General features: G+C 38.6%; 1 protein-coding gene across 1 annotated transcript in view; it reads right to left on the reverse strand.

The window, feature by feature from the left end:
• Window positions 1-1,378: 1,378 nt before the first annotated feature.
• bcl11b (B cell CLL/lymphoma 11B) overlaps window positions 1,379-27,986 on the reverse strand; it is a 41,220-nt gene continuing 14,612 nt past the window's right edge. Inside the window, exon 3 of the mRNA XM_023352813.1 lies at window positions 1,379-6,304. Within this exon, the coding sequence (XP_023208581.1) occupies window positions 4,302-6,304 (2,003 nt within the window). The 3' untranslated portion in view covers window positions 1,379-4,301. The remainder of the gene's footprint in view (window positions 6,305-27,986) is intronic.

A 27,986-nucleotide genomic window follows, 5' to 3' on the forward strand; every position in this document is an offset into this window, starting at 1 on the left:
ATTCTACTAAAAGTCACTTGAAGCTAAATTTTTTACACATTCAATAACTTAATTATTAAAGAAATATTAAGTAGGTCCATTTATTTACAGGCAATTGCAGGATGACGTGCTACACGTGTCTTTCTACCTCACTGCAGTTGATGAGCTCATCGGACTTCATGCATGCATGTATCCATGCATACAAGCAGATATTTCCTTAGCATTTTAATGTGTATCTCCTCAGCACTTCTCAGTTACCAGCTCTTCATCATGGACTTGACTGCTAAAACAAAAATAAACAAACTAAAGGAGGCTTCTGTTTATTTGTGACTAAATTGAATTGTTTTTTTTTGCTTCTTTAGTAGCAAACCACTCAGTGAATTCCACTCCATGTCACAGATTATTTGCAAGGCTTTTCCCTGTAGCTGCTCTGTAACCAAATGTGATATTTGAATTTGTTTAAACTAATTTAATAATTCCTTTGCACCAAGCAAAATTCTAAATGCAAGCATAGAAAGTGTCCTAGCTGCATATCCTTGCAGTTTTGGTAGTGGTAAAACAATATGTTGTGCTGCAGTGCAAAAATCACAATAAATTGTTAAAAATGTGCTCTTTCACATCTAATTGTATCCATTTTATTGACAGAGAGGCAGCTGCATGTAGTGGTGTACTATAGTATTCAGTATGGACTTTTTAAAAACTTACTAAAGTAAGATTTTTCTGCACAAACTTCCGAGTTAACAAGTTCCAAATTTAAAGGCACCATAACAAACGCTGTGACATCAATATTCTGGTTCTGCTCTGCATCCCCCGAACCGGAACCAAACAAGGAGAAGCAGGATTCAGCTTTTATGCACCACAAATTTGGAACAAACTTCCAGAAAACTGTAAAACAGCTGAAACACTGACTTCCTTTAAATATCAACTAAAAACCCATCTGTTTAGAGTTGTATTTGAAACGTAATCAATTATGAATTTAATCTTGGCACTTGACTTAATGTAATGCTTTGATTGTTGATTCTATGTTGCATGACTTTGTGTTTTTGTGATCATGTTTACAAAGACGTTTCAAAAACAAAAATTATTGTTGTGGAAAATCTGAGATCTGTATGTAAATTGAAGAGACAGAACTGTTGATAATCTTAAATGTAGACCTCATGGGCAATTTGATAAAATGGAAAATATGAGGGGTTGATTTTGAATTTACAGCATGAATCCATCTCTTTAGAAAGATGTTTTGAATCTAGCCTACCCACCTCCATTGGCACTTGTTCTTGCTGCTGTGGTTTCCGTCTCCCAGTTGTTCAGCAGTAAATATTTCCTTGCAAAAGTAATATTCTTACTATATTCTGTCAAATCATCTTGAAGAATTTAAAAAATGAGGCAGACAAGCAAGATGGACGTTTGTAACATCTTGTATTTGTGCTCTGTTCTCATGCTGAGGCCTGGAAACTGACATGGAGAACCCCCAGCCTTCCACATCCAGGCCACTGCCAGTGCCGGTCAGAAATCACAAACAGAAAGGACAAACCAAAGGAAAACAGAGTAGTCATAGAAAAAACTATGTACAACCAAAACATCAAGGTGTGTTTTTGTCACTAAAAGGCTGTTTAACAACCTTTATTTGATCCCATTCTGTACAACATGATTCAGTACAACAGTACAAATTGATCAGGTTCTGTTTGGACAAACAGATCGTGGCAGCCCGTGAGTCGGATTGGTCAGAAAGTCACCCCTATTCATTCACAAAGGATGCACACAGCCTACAGGTTAAAAAAAGACAAGCTCTTTAGGAACGACAGCAAGCGCCTACACATGTAATTCAAACCATCCATGAAGAATAATCCATTCCAGAAGAATAAAAATAGATACAGGTCAGGATTCTCCGTGATTCTTCCTGAAAACCAGAACCGACGCTCCCAAAAACTTCCATCACCGAGTTCGTCTTAGCCCAGGCTTGTTTTCCGTTCATTTATTTTTTATTTCTTTACACCCAAGCCAGAAGAAAAGCTACTAAAACTCAGGAATTTACAGTTACATTGACAAAAAACAGTTTCAGAGACCCACAATTTAAATTGGACTGTAAAATAAAAGATTTAAAAAAAAAAAACAGCATTTTTTTATAGTTCTGTAAAATGCCCCAGCATTCTCCAATATTACAAATACTGTTATACTTTTACAGTAAACCAGAAAAATGTCATATATATTCATATATATTTATATATATACCAAAAACCCGTCAAGAAAAATGAGAAGCAATGAAGAAATAAAACTCAAAAGTTTTGAAGCAAAACTAAAAAAGAAAAAGAGATTTACATACACAAAAATGTATTTTAACCCTTGTATCAATACTGTAAACTTCTTCCAGACAGAGTGCACTAAATTCTGTTCTAGTTTCTGTTTTTCCTGATTTTTCTCCAGTTTTTGTGAGGTTTTTATTCACTTCCTGATGATCCGGTTTTGGGACAGACTTGTGTCGTGGTCTGTGTGGAATTTGATATAGATCTATATATATTCATATAGGTTGTGCATTTATATGTACATATGCATACATATATATACACACAGACACATTATTATTATTGTGCCGGGTAATCTGCTAATGCTAAACCTAAACTCATAATTTTCTGCTGATTTTTTTTTTTATCTGTTTGAGTGTCACATTTCACTTTACAGTAAATTTGTCTTTGTTCAAATTTGATGCTTCAGGGAAACCGTTGCATTTGTCTCAGACAATAAATAGGAAGATCACAATTCAAGGCACACTCAAGTCAAATTGAATGGCAGTACACAAAATATCCAGAATAAATTAATATTCTAATTACTCCCATTATTCAGTTATTACATTTTTATAGTGCCAGCTTTGAGAAAGCTAAGCCTAACAATTGTGGCACTCCAGCATCAGGAGATCCCAAGCTCCACACCCTTTTTCCCGCTTAGCTGTTTTGTTCGTGTGCATTGGATGGATAAATCATAAAGTGCCGGTTTGTTTCTGAGAACGGTCAGCATTTGAAATAAATGCGATTTGTTTATTTTTAATAAAAGTGCAACTATAAAGTTGGAATGGCTTAAAGCAAACAAATGGATTGGAAATTCAAAACATCCCAAGGTGATAGAGAACATTTAAATCATTTTAATGTTAGTAAAATGTTGCTCTGCAAACTTCTAGTAGAATGTTGTTTAATTCCAATATTTGTCAGCTTTAAATAATTTCATTACAGACATCTACTTAATTGTCTTTACATACCTAATCCCTTAGAATAAATTAAATTTGACTAAGTTAGCCAAAAAAATTTAAATGTTGAAATTTATAATATGATGTAGATGAAATGCTTTGAAAGGCAGCATAAGAACGAGTGGGTAAAAAATAATAATAACAATTGAGCTGCTATATTTTACCCTGAGACGTCTATGTGCTCTTTCTGTTTCTCTGCCCTAAGTATTGCTCTCTGCAGACTCATCATGGCTTCATGCTCAACAACTAATTAATAATAACACCTATAAATCATGAGGCTTGGTGAAAAATATAATGCAGAGGTGTTTAATGTAGTAAAAGGAGGTTCGAGTGAAAACTAGTAAGTTGTTGTAGAGTTGTAGGATTCAGCAGCTGTCATGTCGAGAACCTGTTTCCTCAGGCTGGTTAGGTTGTTAAGGGTTTATGAATCTTGGGATCTTCTTTCGTTTGACATTTACTATTTGTTATGACACTCAGTGCTACATATCCAATTATATTGAAATGGTTTACAGTCATTTCATGCTACAATGCCAAAAAGGATTGTTGTCCGCATATCATCGTCACGCAAAATAAATTAACTCTAGCATTCGCAGTTGACTCTGAAATTGAAGATTGAATTCTGCTTCTTTTCAAGATACTAAACAATTATTTTAATGTACAACTTCCTACAAGCCGTGTCCGAAAAACAAACAGCCTAAAATTTATTTTTATTTTTTTTCTGTTCGGTTTGCTGAAGAGACTCTCAGGATGTCACGTGGGATAAAAAAAATGCAAACTTAAACAAAACAGTAAAAAAAAATTTACCTGCACGTGCCAAAATACAAAATCCAATAAATACAGAAATTATTGCACAGTTAAAGGCTCCACATATTTAAAACTCATCAGACTGATTGTTTAAAAATGAATGCCAAATGAGGCAGTTTAGACAGCTTCAGTTAAGATCTCATTTTTTTTTCTCAGTTGGCAGTTTTTTAATCAAAAACACAAAGTCAAACTATAATCAATACAAAAGTATCCAGCTACCCCCTTAATTTGTTGTCCTTTTTTTAGAGTCCAAGGAGAATGGTGCAGAGCATGAAAACGTGTTTTAGACTCTCTCTGCTTGTTCAATTTTGACCTCACTGGTCATCAAATGTTCTCCATGCCACTTTTTCATGTGTTTCTCCAGAGTGCTGTACACACTGAAGGGCATTTGGCAAATGTCACAGCGGTAGACCTCCTTACCAAGCTGGCCGTGTGTCTTCATGTGGCGGGTGAGCTTGGAGCTCTGGGCGCATGCATAGTTGCACAGCTCACACTTGTAGGGCCTTTCTCCGGTGTGACTACGCCGGTGCACCGTCAGGTTGCTGCAGTTCTTGAACACCTTGCCACAGTATTCACAGGTGTCGCATCTCCTCCCATCCTTGGAGCTCGGTCGACCTGGACCAGGGCCTCCACCTAAATGAGGTGTGCTGCCCCCGCTGGCGGTGCCGCTGCGGCCGGATAGACCGCCGTCCAGCAGGTCTCCTGGAGGTGTCGAGAAGCGCAGGCTGCCGTTTTCCGATGAGTGCTCTGAGGAGGTGGCAAAGGGCGATTGTCTGGAGTCAGTGAAGCCTAAGAAAGGGTCTTTGATGAAGTGGCGAGAAGCAGCATAGCCCACCAACCATTGGGAGTACACATTCTCAGAAGGGATATGTGGTGCCTGGGGAATGTCCAAGTCCTTCTCAATCTTGATCCTCTTGTTTGAGGAGTTGGAGAGAGCAGGGCTGGTGATGGGGGTGGGCTTTCGAGGGAACAAGCCTGAGAAAGAGTCACCGGAGCCACAGTTCCGGCCATTAATGGTTGTCCGCTCTTCCTGCTGGTGGTGATCCATCGCTCCAGCCACAGAATCCTCATCCATAGTGTCCCGCTGGCCATCAGAACCCCTTTTGGAGAAGGGCATCCTTTTACGATTGTCAACTATCAAATTATTATACTGCTGAATGGAATTGAGCGCTCCACCATCTACCATTTTGTCAAGGGAGAGAGATGTCTTTTCTTCCGAAGGAGGCTTAGAACCATTTTCCCTGTTCCTGTAGAACTCAGACTCCATACTGAAGTTTGATTCTGGTCGACTCTCGTTCTCCAGTTCCTCTTCTTCCTCTTCCTCCTCCTCTTCTTCATTACCCTCCCCGTGGAAGTCCCCATCACGATTTTTAATGCCCTCCCCAGTGATATCACTGGTGCCTGGTTCTGGGGAGCTTGTGGTTGAAAGGCCATCGTCTGAGCGTCCCGTCATGGATCCAGCCTTGTGCATGTGCGTCTTCATGTGGCGTTTCAGCTTGCTTGCCTGAGAGCAGGCATGGTCACACAGCTGGCACTTGTATGGTTTTTCTCCAGTATGGCTCCGCCGGTGCACCACCAAGTTGCTTTGGAACTTGAATGTCTTACCACAAAACTCACAGGACTTTATCTTGTTCTGAGTCTGGGGAGGGGTGGTGCTGTTTGGGGGCATTGGTGGCAAAGGAGGGGTGGTCAGAAAGGGAGATTTAGGGCCTTGTTGAAAGGGATTGGGGTTTAGCAGTCGATGCATAGGGTTGGGCCTGCTGGGGGATAGTGGTGGCGTAGTGCTGTTTGTGTTCCCTGCCAGTTCACGTAACCGCCGGGAAAAATCCATGGACTGGGACTCCATGGCCATCGGCGTAAGCCGCATCACCCTCTCAAAGGCACTGGGGTGCTGTGAGATGAGGCCCATTTCCTCGGCGCTAAGGCGTTCCAGCCGATGGGGGTCCAGGTGATGGCGGGGAGGTGGGCTGACAAACGGTGGGGTGTTGGGGAGACGGTTCTCCACAAAGCCTGGGGGTGGTTCTCTGAGTAAAGGCCCTGTCATCCTCAGCAGGTGAAAGGGATTGTTTTCCCCCAGGAAGCTGGTGAGTGGGGACTGTGGGATGGAGTCGTTGCCCATCGGCGGAGGCATGGTGAGTCGAGGGGTGAGGGCTGTGCTGGAGGGGTTGGATTCCAGATAGATGCGAATGCCGTGAGTGTTCTGGGCATGCTGCAGCAGGAACCAGGCGCTGGGGAAAGGCTGCTTACAGGTGGTACATATGTAGTTGGAGGGCTCATCTCTGCCACCTGCAGACACACAAAAACAGAATAAAGATTTTATAGTTAATATTCTCAGAGATATCAGCCCTCAACATAACTCTATACTATCATGAAACATTAACAATAGATGTTTTATTAATAAGAGCTCAATTGCAGTGTGTAAACTTTTCAACTGAGGCAATGAGATGTGGTAAATACTTTATATTCTATGTAATACTCTCAGTAGCTGGGAAGACCTTTTTCTCATCATGCTGTCGCAGAAATGTGATGTACTTATCATGCTTTTGACAAGTGAATTTTCACAGTCGGCCTACAACGAATATGTGTTTAAAGAGGTGCTTAATCTCTCACTAAGGGAAATATCTTTCCTTTCACTTCAGTTTAGTCAACCTGGGATTCCCCTTATTGGAGACATATGCAGTGTAACTCCAACCCTGAAATTATTTTTAGCCTTAGTCTTTAGTACATTTTAGGGGGGAAATGCGGCCGCAGAGAGATATTTAAAATTAACAACAATTAACCAGAATTCAGTGCCGTCCTCAGTCTTTATTTTCTTTAACAGAAATTAATCTACTTGTTTTTCTGTCTGATTTAAAGATGCCGCAGACACACACACCAAAAACAAAGAGATGATGCTAATTGTGCTTTTTTATTCTTGTGTATTTATTTAATGAAACCTTGTTTTCTTGACCTACTGCACTAATTTCACATTGCTTGGAAAACATATGCTGCTCTAATTGTTGCCCTTGTTTGCGGGCGTGCATGCGTGTGTGTGTGTTGGCTCATTGGGAGTAAGGCTGAAATGCATTTACTTTACGAGGAACATTTATTTATTTAAAACAAATAGCAGAAAAATAAAATTGTGTCCAATTTGCAATCATTGAAATTTAAGACATTTAAATGTAAATTAAACATACAAAAACACAGACAAAGGATATTTTTTTTACAATAATATTAGTAATAAAAAATAATAAATAAAACCTGAATTATTCATGAATTTGTCTTACTCTGAGTGTGTTTGCATTAAGGAGGAGCAGCGTGGAGGTGGAACAGCTGTTCTCCTCTACAGTCCTGTAAGGCCTTTTGACTTAATTATAGCAGACAGGACGTTCACACACACTCACACACCCCCACTTGTACAGTGAAAATAACAGCTCCCCATGTCTCAGCTTTTGTCTCCATGCTTCTCACAAGCTGTTTTAGTGTCGAATCTTAACACTCCAAAGAAAGAAACATTCACTCCCTCTGCCCCTGCCTCCATCTTTCTGCAAACTTCTCATTTGATCAGTGAAGTCATTTAGGAGTGTGTGTGTGTGTTTTGGAGAGTGAAATAATGCACCGAGACGCTATTTGTCTCCGGTCACAGTGGAAGCAGAGAGCCACGGTTTTTGTCTCGGGCAAGTGTGTGTGGATGCGTAGGGGTGTGTGTGTGTGTGAGTGAGAGACAGAGTGCGAGGAAGAGAGAGAGGGAAAGAGAGCGCCCTCCCGGGGGAAGGGAGTCTAACGCAGATGGCAAATAAAGTATGCAGCCTGAGGCGAGAGCACATTATGCTAATTCTAATGTCAGCTGTACTTTAATATACGACTCTATTTAATCACCCCATTATTTTCTATTTCCATATGAAAAAGCAGGGAGAGCGAATGAGCTGCTCATCACTTTATTTGGTCGAATGCTGAGCGCTATGCTTTATAGAGTGAAGGAGAAAACACTGCACGGATACTTCCCTCCTCTCTGAGTGTTACTGTACACACACACACACACACCCCAGGCATGGACATGCAAACTCTTTGAATTATGATCTCCTGTATGAGTATTTACACTCAGTATGTCTGTAAAGGTTACACAAGTTCACTGACATCTTTTTATAGAAGGCTTTAATGCTCACAGGGTGAACATTCACAGAGAGATAAACCATCGTATGCTTGCAGCATTCTGGAAGTCAAAACATTTTATTCCAACTTTTAGCATGCATCTGATTTTAGTGACAAACAGTAGATCAGACTCTGATGCTCTGCAAGCAGTCAGGGAAGTGATTAAGATTCTACCAAGTCAGAGAGTGATATCAAATATTTAAGTTTCTAACTACTCTATTGGAAATTTTCTATGGAATAAAGATTATACACAATAAATGGTTTTATTAAATATTCTGAAGTAAGAATATTTGATGTAATAATTTTTAAAAAATTAAGGAATAAAAAAGATAAGCGATCCTTTTAGAAATGCATAGCCTTACATGTTCAAAGGGTTTGTTTAAAAAACATGAGCATAAGTTTGTATTTCAGTGACTAATTTCCATAAAATAAATATATTGTTGCATGAGAGTAAATAAAACATAACGCAGCTTTGAACATTTGTTTTTAACATTTTAAAAATATAAACTTTGGAAATTCACTAGTATTACTGCCTACTTCTAGAGTTAAAAAACAGAAGAAGAATCAACAAATATTCAGTTTATGCACATAATGAAACTAAATAATTCATTATATATATATATATATATATATATATATATATATATATATATATATATATATATATATATATATATACCACATTCATTTGCATTTTATGAGTTTTCATTAACAGCATGGAAGCAATAAAAAATGAGGCAAGGAATAAAGATAGACAATGTCTTGGTTGTGTTTCCAACCTGATATTCTTACAAATTTCGCCTGAAGTTGTGCAATAAATCCATCTGAGAATAATCCAATTTTCTTACCCCGTTGTACTTCAGTAGATGGGGTTGCTCTAGCCATTTTTTAGAAAAGAGTGTCACCTCAAACAATGGTTTTGTCAAATCTAAAATCTGAAGTGTTTTATTTCCTTCTATCCTTTAACCATACCTGAATAATTCTGTTCACTGGAAGCGGCTTGTAGTAGTTAACAATTGAGAGGCTGGTACACCCAATCACACTCAAACTTCAGGCCGATTTACAGTCTCAAATCCAACGTGTTTGTCATTTGGACGGATATAGGAAACCTTTAGAAAACGGGGGTTTCCTCTCAGATACACAGAGAGGACATGTGAACTCTGAATCATCTTTAGCTCTTCAACTCCCTCAGTCTGATTGGAGTCTGTTAGGCATTCATTAAAATCTGTAAAGTTTTGTCCAATATAAAATTATTTAAGGTCTTTGTGTAATAAAAACACTCATTAAAAAATTATGAACATGATTGTGTCTGAAGCACAATTTAATTCAATAGTTATTTGATGAAACCTAATAAAAAGAAGCAAAACTGATAAACAGATGCATGTATACACCTTTTTGCAGCTACATGAACTAGGTGAACAATGTGTACTTATTATGTGAAGAAAGTTTACTCTTCAAATCATTTTCAGAGTATCATTTCAAACAATCATATAAAAATTTACACCAGATACAGTGGAAAAAAGGAAAAAGTGGTGGTCAAAATTATAAAAGAGACAAAGAACGATTTACACTTTGCTTAAATTTAGGTTCGCTCACACATGGATTGCTAAGCTTGAGCTTAACATATTTCTACAGTATTTTAAAGTAGAAAGATGATGACGTGGTCATATTTGGAAAATAAAATTCTATATAATTGACCTTATTTTTAGACATGTCAGCCCATTTTCAAAAGCAGAATAAAAAGAAGCAGCTTCATATTTTCTGGCTCCGGTTCACAGCAGTTTTCTAGCTTGTAATCTCATCATTTTCCTGCAGAGATCTTTGCTCTGAGCTCTAACAGTTCATCTCTTCTGTTTTGTTCAATTTCAGAACCGAGACACTAAATAAATCTGATTTTTTTTCTCTACATCACTGATTGAGTAGTTTCACAGTTTCACATTCAGGAAAATTTGGCTTATTCTTTACACTTTCTCTCATTCTTTATCTCTGTGTTGTTTCAGTGGGCTGATGATTAAGAAAAGGGATTGTCTTCATCTTCTTCATGTTCCATTCGGTAGTCTCTAAAGCGGATCATCTGCTTTTATATCTCCAGCATCCTCCTCTGTCCCATGTCATATTTTCCAATGCACAAACTTTATCTGTGATGTTCCTCTTTTTCTTCTCTCTGACATCGCCATATTCAACATCTTTTGTCCAGTGTGTATCCTCTGTCCATCTGTCAATGTAAATTTATCTCCATATTTCTCCAAAACATTTACACATGACTAAAGTTGAGAAAAAAATATTTGTGACTCTCCACAATATGAATGGAACTTGAGCGTCACTTTTTGAACGGATGTTTTAAGAAAAAAAAATATGATCAGCTGGAGATTGGACAAAACATTAAACTAAAGACCTCTCAGTTATCAAGTCAACAGGCTGCATACATGTTGCACACATGCTTTAAATATGGTTTGTAATTATCTCAAGTTAATTGTGTTCAAACAGGACTTTTATGACAGAGAGAGGGCAACAATGGAGGAAAAGCTCTAATGTTTTATATTGCTTGCATAGATGGATTATTACTTGTTGCAATTACAAAATGAGTAGTTTAAACTAAAAGGGAAATTTCAAAAGTGCTCATAAATGTCTCTTAATTTGTGACCAACTTATAGTTCTTATAAAGCACAGAGCATATGTTAATGATAGAGGTCAGAATGAAAAAGAAAAAGACATGAGCGAATAACTGCTTTACTGGTCAGTAGGATAGAGGTGCATCCTAACATGATGCCAAGGAAGAACAACATAAGCATTGATTTTAAAGGTGCAACTATTTCTCTACATCAATATGGAAATAATTACGAGTTTATTTTCAAACCCTTTGAATCGTCACCTTCATTCTGCAGAGAGAAAACCAGAAAATGTTCCAGCTAGTTGCCAGTAAATTCAACTAAAATTTAGACTGAGCAATGCTTAGACAAGTGATTAAAAAAAACTGACTCCACAGGCTTGAGTTAGAATGTTGAATGGTAAACTTCATGGCAGCACAATTAAAATAAAAACTGAAGAAATTCAGCTTGTTTAGAGAAGTTGGAAGAGAAAGTTTTTCTCTCTTAATGTTTGAATAACTCCATCTAATTGAATGAAAACATCTGGATCTAACTGATTTGGATGAATGAAATTTAGAAAAACTAAAGATGGACCTATTGTAAGACAAAGATCTGCTAAAGACCAGATATTTTTTGAATGACTTGCAAACCTAGCAGTGATTTAGCCATCCTGTTAAGTTCTTTGCACACCAAAGTTTAAGTTTGAGGCCATTTGTTCAAAGCTTGGTTCTAACTGGTTCATTTGAAGCAACTGGGGAAAGAACAAGTCAAGATTTATGGCTGCTAAAGTTGCTCCCATGAGCTGCGTATTTCACTCCCATGAGAGTGTAATTAGCTTTTTACTCATTATGTTTTTGTTCTTGGTTCTTCTTTGTTTGGCGAATACTTTCAATGTGTAATTTCACGTTTTTCTTGTACATTTGAGGATAATTTATAAGAGTTTAGAATCTGTTAAAGAACTGATGTTTTTGTGTGCTATGGTTTATTGAACACCCTTATAAATTGTTAAAAGTAACCATAATATTTACCCAAATCCAATTCTGCATCCCACATCTTCCCATCTTTCCTTCAGGTGAAACTCCACCTCCCATTTTTTCCACACAGAATCAAACTCTCATTACACACTGATTCCAGTTTTCACTATGATTCAATTTGCTGTAATTACTGCTGCTGCTGCTAATAAAAAAGGAGGAAGAGAGAGTAGAAAAGCAAAGGTGCAGAGGTCAACTGGCAGTTAGCGGCGTTCATTTTCATCACAGTGTATTCTTCTGGGGCGGCTAATGGTCCAATTTTCTCCCCCTTGGCCCTCAATAAATATTGCTGGAATTACAGGTTAAATAGCTAAATTAAATCACAGCTATTACAGATGAAGGAGGGAGGAAGAGTGGGAGAGAGGGAGTTAAATATGTACAATTACAGGGGGTGTGCATTGCTGCAAAGAGTGCGATTAAGGCAGCGAGGGTCGGTGGAGCGCTGTGGGATTATTGCGTCCAGTTATTACGCAGATCCCTGCAGCAGGCTGATGTATCACTTTTATCTAATGTTGATTTATTGTCTTGCACTTTGGTCATTAAAGCTTGAACATTAAACCCAACCAAAAACTGAGAAAAATTTGCTGGTGTGAGAAATTCATATGGGTTCCGGACAAATTCTTCCTCCTGTCCTACAGCTGCTGAGCCTCATTTAACTCCTCACTCTGCATTGCTGTCCATCACTATCAGCGCATGGCAGCATTTTCTCCAGTCATGTCAAGTAGCACACATCCGAGCAGCACCAAAGCTAGTTGCTGCTTGTGGGGAATTAGGAGGTGTTTATTTCATGTGTCTCTGAGCTCATTTCAAAAACGGAGCTCACTCGGCGCCGCTTTGCCAGTATTCTTTAAATAGTCTGTTAGCTCTGAATGAAGTGGTTTGAGTGCAGCCCAACACGCACTTTAAATTGGTTTTAAGAGCTCACAACTAGAATCATTACAAGACCACATACAGTACCAGCAGCAGCTTTAATTAAATCTCATCAAGATCTTTTGCTCCAACAGCCGAATTTATCTGCTGCACGACGCGCCGGCCGGCCAGAAGTCTTGTTGAAGCTCCGGTGGGAAATGTGAGTCATCTCCGAGCTCAGATCACCGCAGATGCTGTTGGCCAAAAACCAAGAGGCAAACCCCAAAGTCCTTCTGGTTTTTAGGCTCTTGCTGTCAGACTGCAAGCTGCAAAACAAGCTGCCTTCTAACAGATTTTCTCGTTTTTCAGCTAAAAAAAATAATGCAAAGTATTCAAAATGAAAGGAGTTTAAATTGGGAACCAATAACTGGATTTGATCTACGAGGTACTTTGAATATTTATTTTTTTTCTCTAGCAGACTATGTTTGAAGATTCAAACCCTCCCTTATCCCTTCAAAACAGTTATGTCATGTCCCACCTAAAAGAAATTCAACATTATAAAATAAATACCATCTGAATGAGCAGTCTCAACATATTAGAAACATCCTATGTTTTAATAATTTACAAATATTTTTTGCTTGAAGATTTTTTTTTCTGAAAGGGATGTTTAACTGACAAAAATATGGGTGAATGTATAAAAAATATGGATTTGAATGTCTGGTCAAATAATTTGAATGCGATGATGCTAAACTCCTGAATTCAAATGTGCAGGTGGTGGAAACAAAGAAGTGTTTGTATCCAGCAGGCCATTCTGGTACAACCATAATTAACCAGATTTAAGATAATCAACCTGAGCTCTGTTGGTTTTTATTTCTAATTTTCTGTACTTCTGTGTAATTTTCCTCTGTCCTTCTTCCTTCTGGGGTGTGTGTTGAACTTTAGTTTCATCCCATCTTCTCCTCATGTTATCCAGCCAACAAAGGATTATCACTGAACAAGGTCTGTACGCATTCCTGGCAAGAAAAGACGGGTCTTATTGGTGTGGGTTTGAAAGGAAAGCTGAACAGATCAGAACCAAATTAGATTGAATTTAGCTCATTAGAGGAAGAGGAAGGCAGAGGGAGAGATCCGTGGTCCCTCACGCCGTGCAACGAGTCCTGCAGTCAGAACAAGGCCAATCCAAAACAAACTGCTTTGTGTTTGTGTGTGTTGCTGCCTCTGTGCCCTGTTAACAAATTAGAGGGATTAGGAGAGGAGAGTGCCAGAGCATACCAGCTAATCCCACACACTGGCCTGCACCACTGCACCTGGGGAGCCTGCGAGAAACTGTGAGGAGCAGCAGGAGCCTCTACAGCCGCCTTTATAATCCTGCACAATGCACACACAAACACACGACACCTGATACATGTCACTCCGAATGTGTATGTCGATGAAAGACAGCGATGTGACAGATTTGTTGCGCTTCACTGCCTCTCAGGTGACTTCCAAAGTAGCTGACATATTTGTTGCCGTCTCTTGTAAAGCTTCAGATCTCTCTCCGAATGTCTTTATTCAGTAGTTGCCATTTAAATACAGTAAAACCAATGAAACTTTTGTGACACTTTGCATATATCCAAAACAATCCGTATTTAATGTCTGGAAAGAGAATAAAATATAGCAGAAAAGTAGATATGATGGGATTTTTCTGCCTTACAACTAACTTATTTCAGGCATTCTGTCATTTTATGTCATTTAGAAGAAGCTGCTGAGTAATGCCACCACTGGAGACTCACAAAATGCTGAGTCACTGGTTGCTATGGTAATTCCATTATTTTCCAGGGAGCAGGAGATGGCCCACAGCACGACTATTTTCATCAAATATAAACAAAAGTTTAACTTTTAAATATCTCAGTCAAGCATCGTGTGAAACACAATTATTGAGTGCAAATAAATATTTGAACCGTCAGTAGCAGAACCTCCTGGATTTAAGTTGATCCACACTTAAATCTTTAATTCATGTGCAGTTTTTTATTACGGAGATATGATAGTTTAAAGAAACTTCAGTTACATCAGTTTCAGTTTCTATTTTTTTAGCGCTGCTATTGACCTTTATTCACCTTAGTCAGACAGGAAATGAGTAAAGGAAAAAAGGGGAAAACCTGCAACAAAGGTTTCAAAGGCTGAAAATAAAACCACGCAGGTGTGTCAAAGACACAATAAGTAATCTCAATAACTACTTTGACCTAAAATAACATGCTGAATTAGTTAAATAGGACAAAAATGTATTTAACCTGACATCAAAATATTGTTCTTATTAACTGCATCATAATATTGAATAAGGACTGAAATAAAATTGAATTGCCATTATGGAGAAGATTGGAATTTTATTTGTGAATTTATTTGTTCTGGTGCTTGATTTTCTCCCTTTAAATATAATTGTTAACATTTAAATTTGAAGTAGATTCTCAGTTCTCACAGACATCTCTATGGAGAAAACTGTGTTTTTGTCTGTACAGGTTAAGTCACTGACATGCTGTCAGGTGGAGAGTTGGCATAGCCACAATAGAGAAACTCTGCCATGAGCTTGATGTGACAGGGACAGCAGTCCAGCACATTTTTGGATCCCTCGCTCCTCTTCCCATCTCCCATCCCGTCCAAATTCCATCCCCCTCCTTCCCGAATGCAAGACTCGTCCAAGCTGAGCTCGGCCAAGTGGGAGTCTCCTGGAACACGCACAAGCCGGAGAACCATCCAAGACTGTGATGTAGCAGTGCCTCTCCTGTCTGAATAAGACATATTACAGCTTTGTCTGACAGCAGCATCAAAAGGAAAATCTCTCTCTGTCTGCGTTGGTCCTTCACTGCTCGCCTGCTCTTCCTTACTGTAGCAGACAGGTTTATGAATTCAACATTACGCCCTCTGATCAGTTTCACCTTTTCTACTCTCAAAGCGAGCAGAGATCTTTCAGGTGACTGCAGCCTAATATATATATATATATATATATATATATATATATATATATATATATATATACTGCTCAAAAAAATAAAGGGAAGACTTTAAGTGTTAAACACCTGTTTAAGTGTTCCCTTTATATTTTTGAGCAGTATATATATATATATATATATATATATATATATATATATATATATATATATATATATATATATTGTGGATGTAAGGCAGGAAAAGTGCTGATGCAGATTTGGCTTTAGGGTGAGAGGAGAGAAAGACAATCAGGGACTGAACTCTGGGGTCTGAGTGGACTTGTTTATCCAGAAATAACACCGGGATGAGGGAGCAGGGAGAGAAAGGGGGGGACAAGTAGAGGAAATCCAGACCAGAAATCGTGAGGGAGGGTATGGATGGGATGCAAGAAGGATGAGGGGACAGGTCTGTGCTGCAAGACCTTATAAGGGCCGGATGAGTGCAGTGATATTAACAGAGTCGCAGCAATGGTATATATAGTGAACAAAAACCGAGAGCAGTCACTCTGACTGACTCATGCAGTTTTAAAGTGGACTACATAAATGTCAAGACTTAAATTAAAGCTAATCTAAAGACTCATTTGTGTTGATTATACCTTTGTTCTCATTTATCCTCAATTTCTCCTACTTTAAAAGCCCTCTATACACAGCACATAATTCAACTGCACTTTAAAAAAAGGAATACAATTAAATTTACCACTTTATATATATATATATATATATATATATATATATATATATATATATACTGTATACTGTATATATATATATGTTACTGAGCTCAGTTCAAATAGGCTTGTAGAAACCTGGTTGCTTGTGCAAAATCTCCAAAATCACAGCTGTAATTCTTGCTAAATACGTCCTTCACCTACATGGGTGTCCCTCAATAAGACCTTCCACTTTTCTTTCCCAAGGACTCAAAGATGGCTGAGCAAACTACAACACTGTGAGGCATACGTACAACAATGGTGGTAGTAAGACCATGTACTACATAAATACAAGATTTGGTCAATGAGAAAGGGGCCTTTGGGAAATCTGCTTTCCAGTTCAACACTAGATTTGTCAAACTGCAGTCCTCAAGGACCAGTGAGTGCAACTTTTAAAAGCATCATTGGTCCACCTGAATCAAATGACTGAATTACCTCCTGAGGTAGAAGTTTGAGACCGCTTTTTATATGATGATCTTGACTTCCCATCAGTCAGGTAATGTTTTTTGACTGAATGTCAGTTTAAGCAAATTGAACTTTTACTGCCAATGTCTTCATCTATGTTTGTTTTCAAATCAACAACGTACTGGATCCTTGAATCTCTTCCTGCATTGGTGGAGTGACCACATGGTGGCTCTATAAAACTTATCTGGCCTACACCTGACCAGATCCTGGTGAGTAAGATTCACCAATGAGTCTCCTCTTACACCTGGCTCCCTATCTGAAAGGTATAACCAGGTCCAACAATCTTGAAATTGTCTACATAGATACTGAATTGTGCCATGAGTCAATTTACCATTGGTAAACTGACTCGTGAACAACAGCTTTGGTTTTAAGGTAACCAAGACATTCTAACCCCACCACCATGACAACATAGTGAAAGTAACGTGCTAACTTAAGTAGGGGTAATAAAAGGTTAGGATGCTGGCTATATTGAGCAAATTATGGCATCAAGATTGGTTTCTATGCAAGCTAGTCAAATAAGACAGAATACGGGAGAGACTGAACACAGCTTCAGGTGAAAACTGTCAGCACATCAGTTTGGAAAACAGCTCAAATTTAAGCTTCACTGACTTCATCCACAACTCCATTTCTATGCCTCTAGCTTAGCAGACAAGAAAATATGACAAAATCATATTTGCACCTTGCAGAGTTTGATCTTTTATTGCAACAGGTAAGTGATCTGTGTTGGTTTTTATAAAAACTGTTCTGCAGCCCCTTTTTGCCTTTTAGTTTGTACTAATACAAACACAAGCAAAACAAAACAGTAGCCTTCATGTTTTAAAGCAGAAACGATAAGGATGCATTGGCATCACACGTTTATCATAAAGCAACAACCAAAACAACAAACAGAAAAATATTTTTTCCTTACACAATCTAATTTTTAAGGAGCTAAGGGACTCTGTTTTATTCCAAGGAACCTTCAACCATTTTATGATTTTCTGCAGATTATGTCAAATAGCTGCTACTTCACACTTGATGGAGCTCTCTCTTGTAAACCCCACAGAATGTGACAGAGAGCATGGGTCAGTCAGATGCTGCTTTTATCCAAGAACTGACCATTTAGGTCATAACATTTACTGTAAGAGCTGCTTTCTCTGCATGTTCCTGCTTCATCCAGCTGTCACGACGGATGCACTGATCTGATTTCCCTTCACCGTGGCCAGGCAGATGGCACCACGGAGCTCAAACAAACCATAAGAGGCTAAGCCCTGCCAGCAGTTGGTCACACTTTATCCACTGACCAATCACAGCTGCATGACAATGGCTTGGACCCTGCAGTTGCTGTAAATGGCTGAATGGGTGGTTGTAATCTACTGCAAAGTACCAATGAATTGAGAGAACAATCCGGTGTAGGGCAGTGAGAGGAAACGGAGCAGAACCCCGTGGTGATCTGGCAGCCACAACGATTGAGAAAATTCTACCTGCAATTTTCTCCATGCAGGTCTGCCTTTTGTTTGTAGGTCTAGAAATGGCACCACAGGGCACTTAGGAGGTTCAGCAGGGGCAAAACATGTGCAGACAGCATCCTTACACATCACATAAAAACCTCATGGTCAAAGCTGTAAACCATATCTGAAATTATCAATAACTGTGTGCTTGAGTGTGTTTCTAAAGCAGCGTTTTTATTCGCAAACTCTGCCCAAATTTCTGGGTGAATAAAGGCAAGAAGCAGAAGAAAGAATGGGGAGTGGTCTGCCTGTCTTTAATCAGGCGGCTGCTGCCAGTTTTTGGCCCTCAGCCAGTATTGTTTACTTGGCCAGCCCCCAGCCTCGCTCTGCATTGTAAATGATCCTGCAACGGGGGCAATTTTAGCCCCTCCAACAGGTAGAAAACAAACCGTTCCCACATGGGAGGGCCCTCATACACAAACAGCTCTCACAGGCTAAACAACATCAAATAAAAACTATCATATAAATTCATTACTTGTTGTGCTGGGAAACAGGACACGGGCTGCTTTCTCAGGAGAAAAACTACACATGTTATCGATTTATTTAAAGATTTAAAAAAAAGAAAAGCAGAGACGGCAGCATCCCAGCTCTTTTCCTCCAGCCTTCTTTTTGTTATCTGTGATGTTGCCCAGAGAAATCAATAGAACAACTGTAGCTGGCGAGCTTTGTTTATCTTTTCCTCTAAGTGAATAATTCAGGGGTGTCAGCAGGGGTGAGGCGAAGCTTTGATATAAACCAAAGAGTTTTGTGTTCAGGGGGGATCTATCTCCCTCTTTATCCCACTCTTCTTCACCAGAAAGTCACAAGGAGAAGCTGCAAAAACTCCTACTTTGGTTCACCAGCCTCAACAACAATCCCCCTGGTATAAAACTGAAGCTCATAGGAAAAAAAGATGAGGAAAAAGTGTGGCAAACAGCTTTGGGAGAACTGAGAGTAAATGGCTTTAATTTGAAGGTTTCAGAGTTTCTTTATTAGCTGATTGAGGTGGAAATAATATACGAAAGGTAAGGCTGAATGATCAAAAAATGATTTAGCATTTAATAGAAAGGTGGCGTCCAAATAATACATTTCTTTCTATTTTACCAGTGGTAGCGAAAGTGTGAAATTTGTAAAGACTGATGAAACTATAGTTCTGAAACTATGGTAAAACTACCATGTAGGTACATGGGAACCTTGTGGTTCTCATGAAAAATGTTGGTATTAATTATTTTTAAGATAAATGTGATTTACAAAAACAATAAATTTATGATGTAGAGGCAATAACATTCAAACAGATAAGTTGTTCAAGTGCACTAATCTTTGCTTTATCAGAAACCTGTTAGATAACATTCCCAGAACTCCCAAACAGAGGTTGACAGTACAAAACCGAAAAAGTGTGGGTGGAAACAGGATGTGGAATTATATTTTGGAGTTTGGAAATTGGATCTTGGAATGAGATCTTACCCAGCTGAACATATTCCAGCTCCAAATTGGAAAACTGCTGGGATTTGCTTATACATATGCTGAAATAGGCTAGCTGCTGTTGGCAATAGAAGCAAAAATGTCCTTTTGTGTCATTGTTTTTACTTTAAACATGTTCACTTTGCAAAGTACTGTCAGTGAAAGTTTTAGTTAGATAAAAATGATCAGCCGTGTCAAAAATCTATTCTCACTGCATATATGAGGAATATTTGGGTGCAAGGTATTCTAGAGATCTTTTCTGTAATTTTATTTTATTTTATTTTTTTCAAACTCCAGGCTGGCAAATTTCAACATGCATGGAAGAATGGAAAACATAATCAAACTGCAATGTTCCAAAAAATAATGTTTTTCTCTTTTTTGGGGTGAGTTTTTATGACATAATACTAATGGTTTTCAAGATGGTGATACTTGGAAAACATTGAATTTTCTGGGGTGGTACATATAATAGGTTCACTAACCACCACCAACTAAAGTAAATAAACCAAATTAGTTAATTAGCCTACAAATAAAAATCCAGAGATTTTATTTGTTTAAAAAGACCTGGCTCAGAGATTCTTAAATCACAGGCCACAATTCAGATCCAGACCTGAATATAGCATGTCTGTGCTTAAGTGGTTTCAAGCAAAACACTTTTTTTAATGGCTATGTTTTCTTGCATTTATGGTAATCCAATAAAAGCAGTGCAGCATTTCCAGCCTTTATTACGTCCCTGTTTTTGGTACTGTTTGTGATTGGCAATGTCTCAGTGGGAGCCTGTTTGGTTGCTGCTTTAGCAGAGACCAGGAAGAGATTCATAGACTCCATGACTCCTGTGGTTTTATATTTGTTGAGATTATTTAGGTACGAAACAAAAGAAGAAAATTTAAAACATTTTGCACTGAGGGTAACGTTTAAAGCAATCTCTTTAGTTGTAGCAAAGTGAGAGTGGTGGCAACCTATCCATGAGGTGTGGCTTGGGAATTTAAAGCCCTGATGGAGCCATGCCAGAGGTACAACCCATCATTTCAATTGAACTAATGCTGGCATAGATTTCTGCATCAAGACACAGTTTGACAGAATTGTGCCAGGACTTTTGTTGAAGAATCACTGTGGGAGGTTTTCTAAATTTGCCCTCATCCCAGTCCAATCTAATAGGTCTTGAATAGTTTTGAAATGCCCGTCCACTAGGGAGGATGCCTTACAAGTTAGGCTGCTTTTCTGGAAAACAGATATTGAATTACAGATTTAATAGAAAGTGTCTAAGTCCGGCTGAGAAAATTATGAATACTAACAGCAAACCACTTCCTGACAGAAAAACCTAACAGGATTGGTTTAAATTACTGTTTTGCCATAAGCTGTGGTTCTGTGTTGTATAGCTGAACAGTAACTGGAGAGATTTAAACCCTTCCAAACAAGGGGATCAACATGTATTTGTCAGGCTATGTCACCCTTAGCTGCAGGAACATATATGCACACACTCCTCCACACACATAAACAGACATGCACACATACGACGAGGCGGCAAACACATCCAGAGAAGTCACTAAACCTCTGCGTCCCACCTTCACCACGGACACACAAAACCCTCAGTCCCTTGTAATTGAGGTTTAAATCCTTTCCTAACATCCTTCCATCCCTCACTCTTCACCAAACATGGATTGGGCCAACACAGAGCCCCTAATCCCTCCCAGTTTAACCAAGTGAGAAATTAGCTTTTGTTAAGTGGTGATTTGGCCGGTGCTAAACGCCAACAGACTATTGTAGAGGAGAGGGGCAACCATGAGTTGCAAACACTCAGAGAAAAACTGTCCGTGCAGCCCAGACTGAACTACTGCAACAAAGCTGTCAAATTGTTTTTGCTGAGATTTCCATCCCCCTCCGTTTGGTTCAAGAAAACCTTGAAGAAAGGCCTGTATCTACAACGTTTCTCTGAGGTATTGTGTCTGTTCCCTTGCCTCTAAATTCCTCCCAGTTTTTCTGCCTTTATAAAACCAAAACATGTACTCAAAGCTGCTGCAAAAAGCCACTAGTGTCAGGTTGATAGACGACACAAGGATTCGGATCCTCAAAGCTGCAGAGAAAGAGCCGGCTGTTGCAGCAGGAGGAGACGAGACAAAGCCCGGCGTGTATCTGAGACTCAGCAGGGCGAAATCTGCCACAGACCGGCTCAGAGACTTCAGGAGTTCATCAGAGCTGCTGTGATACATCTACAAGGGAGAAAGAAAACTGACAAACTTTCTGTTTTCAATGGCCAATCCAATACTAGAATCTTTACCACATCATTGGATTTATGCTTTTACTTTTGCTCTTGGTATTTTGTTTTTTGTTTTAGGTCCAAGTTCTTTATTTCAAATTTCATTAGTTGTTGATCTCTCGTTGCTGTGATTGCTTCCTGATTTCCCATCATACCTGATCCTCATTCCTAATCTTTACACCTGCTTTGGATCCATTCATTTATTTCCTTACTTTATATAGACCCTAATTTACTTATTCTGTTTCTGCAGCCATGATCAGTTGTGTTTCATGCATCTCTCAGCCCTGCTCATCTGCTGTCTTTCCTGTACTCTTTGGAATTTAGCTCTTGCATTTCACATTTTTAGATTCCCTCCTTCATTAGCATTTTTTGTGTTTTTTAGAACTTGGAGCACACCTCAGAGAAAAAGCATGGATATGGTGCACAAAGACACCATTATGAATTGTCTTTTGTCACTCAATCAGTTCCTGTTCACACTCTAATGAAATGCCTTTCTTTCTACTTTTCCAGTAACTTTCTGAAGTTTGTCCTTTAGACATTTTATTGGGGAACATAAAAGCTTTAATGTTTCAATTATGCTCCAAAAATTAAGAGCTCCAAGTTATGCTTAAAAACATTTAGTGAAAAAAAAATCAATAAAGTGAAATTTCCTAATACATAATTTCCCATCAGTTGTACTGAGCTTTAAGGGAATAATGTTCTACTCCATTCAGGAACACATCATTCCTTTGTGTAACTGTGTAACATCAAAACCCTGTTTTCATTTTATTAAAGTTTTTTTTTGTTTGTTTGCGACACCACCCAATGAATTATTGAGGGGGATAGGAGTAAAAACGTGACTAAACAAGTTTGTGGAGCACAAATATGTTTTCCTCTTCTGTTGTTCATTTGCCAGCTGCCCAAAATTGATCTTGCTGCGCACTGTGGGGGTCCTGACCATCAGGCTGGGAACCATCGCTCTATTTCACTCACATTTAATGAGGACCAGCTCACAGGTTCAGAAACAGCTTTAAAGTTTAAGTTCAGACTCTTCTGGTGCACATTTGGCATGAAATTATTACCACATTTCCCCTTACTGTTGAACCAACTCATAATTATTTGCACAACTAAATAAATGTTCTGTTTTTAGATCAGTTTTGACTTGCATATTGCTGTGATAATCATGAAAACATGACTTATTAAACTGAAAATGCCCTGAATTTAATGTTCCATAAATTAATGAATAGTCGCCAAGAATACCAGGATGAAACACCCACCTTCATTCTGTCACTTAGCCCACGATTGTTGGAAAACTTTCACAGCCCTTAAAGACTGGATCATATGGAGAAAAGACGAATCCATGTTTTTTAAAATCTGATGCTGGAAAGATATTTCTACATATGACCAGCTGCCATATCTATGACCTAAATGTCTACACTCATTAAACAATTCAACATAAATGGTGTCACTAAGAAAAATTGCAGCTAAATATGTGAACATACTAGTGTTAACATTAAGCACACACTAAGGAGAGTCTGTGGGTGCATGATTTTTTTGAGAACACAAACACACACACACACACACACACACAGTGCAGCAGCATAGCATTTGGAGGGAATGCCGTCACAGCCTTTTTTGCAGAGCCTGCATCCTTAAATATCAGTAACAGTGAAAGTGAATTAAGACGGAAGGGAAGCTCCACATAGCTTCCCAATTCGCTTTCTTCTCTCTATCCATAGTCATGCTTGACGAAAGCTTCACATAAGACAAAAGGTAAAAACGTGAAAGAAACACAACAATGATATTTTATGGTTTCATTTAAAATCTAGAAGCTATATTTCCTTAATGAGAGCTCACTGAACATTGAAGGAAAAGCTTGATGACTTTACATGATAACAAAAAGTATTTTTAATAAATTGCTTTCTGCAAAAATGTAGATGACATTTCACCAGTTTGCAAAATGCTATTTAAAAACTGTTGATGCAGCACGGATAAGCTGTTGCATGGATTAAACACACAATAAGTTTTCTGTGTATGTGCAACTTGTCTCACCCAGCACTACACAAAGTATTAATTTGAGGTGTGATTTATGCAAGCCAGTCTTTAGTTTCTCAGAAGACAAATAATTCAAAGAAGAATCTGTCTTCAGTCAAGACCATGTGTTTCCCAAACCTGACAAAGTAATTTTTGATTCTAAGCTATAGCATGTAGTTTAGGGACTACAACGGCAAATAATATAAACTGAAAATGAAAACATAAAACATAATAATAAACAGAAATATGAAATGGGCATAAAAACTGACTTTGGATTTTACATAAATTGGCAGTTCTTGTTTCCCTTAAGTTGTCTGTATCTGCAGTGAGAAATGTTTCATGAGGCTGCTGGAAAAGTGTTTAGTGGTGTTGCCTCACAGCATGAAAGAAGTGGACACAAATGGTACAGGTTTCCATGTTTTTTTGTGTTTTAATTGGAGCTGCTGAATATCTTGAAGTACAGAACAGAAAATAAGTTTACAGCATATCCCCACAGTCTCTGAGGGAAAGATGCATATTGTTTTTCTAACCGTAAACAAGTAATTGTTGGTGTCTAAACCTAACTGCAATACATCTAACGCCAAAAGGAACATAAATCAAAAATGAAATGTTTTAACCTCCTGAGACCCTGCATCCTCATATGAGGACATTACATTTTTGTAAACACAGATGTAAATAATAACATTGATTGAATGGTCTTATCGTCACACAGATAGACCCAATGTCCTCGTCTGAGGACATTGGGTTTTGAGAAAACCACTTATTGTAGAAAGCTGAAATTTCATTTTTAGGCCAATTGGGTCCTTATGATCCCAAATGACAAGGAGAAATGTATATGCAAAAACAGACCCATTGTCCTCATATGAGGGCATTGGTTTTGACATAGTTCAAGAGCACATAGAAAGCTAAAATTTAATTTCAACTAAAATTAGGTCATACTAATCCCAAATAGTAAGGAGACATAAAAAATGCATATCAAACAAAAGCCCGGGTCTCAGGAGGTTAAGATAATGAATCTCAATCTCTTCCCTACAAGGCCAATTTCATTTAATTTTATTAGATTTGTTGAAAATGTTTCACTGTTTTTCGTTTCTCCCAGAAAGCTAGTTGCATTGCTAAACTGTTGCTAATGCTTCTTTGTGTGTCTGGCAATGGATCAGATAAGCTAGTTCTTTATTAGCTTTATTAGGTGAGCTCATGGAAACCACCACCAAATCACATTTTTGATCTGACAAAAAAAAAAAAAAAAAACATGGCTTAAATTTTAACAAAAAAATCTGACTGGTATCAAAAAAGCTGACTCTCTCATGCTGCCACTCGCAGATCAATGCAATGCACAAAGCTGTGGTTCAGCTGAATCTATAAACACCATTTCCAACTGAGTTCTTAAACACTGTTGGTCAATAAATCTTGCTCTGAATGATGTGTTTATCTCCTTTTCCAGAGCTTCTGGTCCCAATTAGATTAGTGAAGAACTGGGCTGCATTGTGAAGCGTTCATAAACACTTCATGTAGTTAAAAGCAACAATGATATATAAAAATCCTGATATCAGGGCATCTGTTGGAGGGATACTGAATAAACAGTGTATTTCAAGCTAAACTATTAATAGTTTCACAATACAGCCAATAACGTAGCTGCAGGTTGATTCTCAGATCGTGGCAAACCAGTTTTTTCTTCAAATGCCTGCTGGATTTGCTGGGCCAAGTTTAAGTCCGGGAACCGCTATTATGGAAAACCCTGTCTGTGTCAACCCATCAAAGCTATACTGTGTTACTCCTCTTTGCAGTTTGTCGACAACGCAAAGTAAAAATTATGTTTCATTCTGTTATTTTATGAATGAGGCGATAGCTTCCATTAATGTAAGTTTCATTCACACATTTCTGCTAATTATTGCCCAAGTTTTCACACGTTAAAGTTTCACATAAAAAAAGGCGACCATTTGTCAAGATTTTGACAAGATTTATTCCTCCTGTCAAAGAGGAAAAAGATACCATACAAAAAGGTCCAAACTTATTGCTCTATATTTCTTGATTATCTGAAAAGAAGCATATGATCCAGGTCGTCTTCAAATATAGCTCTCATGGAAAATAAGTTCTTCACACTAACTATTCGCCAAATAAGTTAACACAGTGCCACCTACAATCACTATAGCAAACCATCTGTTTCGGTGCAAAAACACACAAACATGAACTCTAAGTGTTGAAGAAGAATGAAACCAGGATTCCTCGGTATTATTCAAAGCTGCCCTGTGATTTATTCCCATCCTGTTGATGGTTTTATTGGCCGCAGCCGGAGACTCTCCATGATCCCAACAACCTCTGACTGAGTTTTAATAAATCAAACCACAAAATAACATAGTTTCTCTTCATTTCTCTTCATTCCCTTTTGATATAAATTGAACTCCACTAACACAAAATGGCACACAAATGCACTGTGGATCAAACTACCCCCCAAGAAATAAAAATAAGCTTCTTCTCGCAGAAGACAATTTAAAATAAAGGCACATCTTATAAAATCAGTATCTATTCATTTTTTTCATGATTATTAGAAGTATCACATGTATGAAATCGCAGGCATCTGCATCACTGAAATTAAATTGTAATCTCCAAAATTCTGCGAATGTTTTCATCTTCATCAAACCCGGCACTGTCTGAGAAGTCTTTGCTGTTTTGAAATGAAGAACTGTGAGTAAACAATAGATTTACAAATGGCTGCCAGCCAGTGCTCGACTCAGTGTGCATGTGTTGGTGTGTGCGTGAGATAAATTTAGGATGGGAATTTACTGAAAAGCCTTCAGTTTCTCGACAAATAAAGCAGATTTCAAGAAAGTTACAGGCAAAAAGAGAGTTGATCTGTCATCTTTGATAAAGGTCTAACATTCCTTTCACCTCCTCTTCTTCCTCCTCCAGGCCTCACCTTCATCCTCCCTCATGCACACACGCAGATGCATACACACACACACCCCTGCCTCCTCCACCAATCTCATCACTGACGCCAGGACATCAATTTTGCAAGTCGCCGAAAATTACCATGCATGAATGCAAAAAAGGCTGATCAGGAGTAATTAACACGGCTTCATATGCAAATTTTATTAATGCAGAACTACAAAGTCATTATGCAAATGAGGGCTTCGCCGAGCCTCTTGACAAATACTCGCAGCTCCAGCCATCGAGATGGATGACAAGTCTGCTCACTCACTTCGGACTGGAGGGATGCCTGTGTGTTTTAGTCTAGTTAGTGGATTAGCACCGGCTATTGCTGCTGGCTAGCTGTGTGTGCGTGCGTGAGCATGTCCGTGCATACGTGGCCAGTCTGTGCGTGTAAACTGTGTGATTAGGAAAGTGGCTAATGGCTGTGTGGCAGAGTAATGAACCTGAGATGCAGGGGATGGAGGCATTTGGGGGGTGAGATCATATGAATATGCATGATGCTCGCTGGCTTTGATGATTAAAGAAAATTTTAATATTTAAATGAGTGCATGCAAAGTGATTACCGCTGCAGAGACAGAGAGGGAGAAGACAGGGCAAAAATGGCAAAAAGGGATTTAGAAAATGCAAAGAAGCACATGATGTTGTATTGATGGTGAAGTTCCCCCCGCAACCCCCTACCCACCTCCAGCCTCTGTGTTTCCTCTCTGTCTCAATCAGTCACCGTCTTTCTCTGCCGTCATGTGTCTCATTTCGCTCTGGGTGCCTGGTTTGTGTCCAGGATGTTGGATTTTTACAGAAGAAAGATGGAAGAGGAGGATGGAGGGAAGACAAGAGGGGGAAAAGTATGCTCACACGGACACGCAACATCTCATCCTGTGATGCATTTCTAAGGCTTGATGAGGAATACACGGAAAGAGCCAACGGTTAAACACGATCATTCTAATGAACTAAAGATATTCTTTGTAAGGAGGAACCAACCTGATGAGACAAAAGTTATTTATTGAGTGCCTGGAACATGCAAACAATTGGACTCCAGCATATTTGATGGTTCTCTTCGTTGTGAAGAATGAACGACACATAGGAATATGTTAGTATTTACAATGATC

Source organism: Xiphophorus maculatus, chromosome 19 (assembly GCF_002775205.1).
Source record: "Xiphophorus maculatus strain JP 163 A chromosome 19, X_maculatus-5.0-male, whole genome shotgun sequence".
In the NCBI taxonomy this organism is placed as follows: Eukaryota; Metazoa; Chordata; class Actinopteri; order Cyprinodontiformes; family Poeciliidae; genus Xiphophorus; species Xiphophorus maculatus.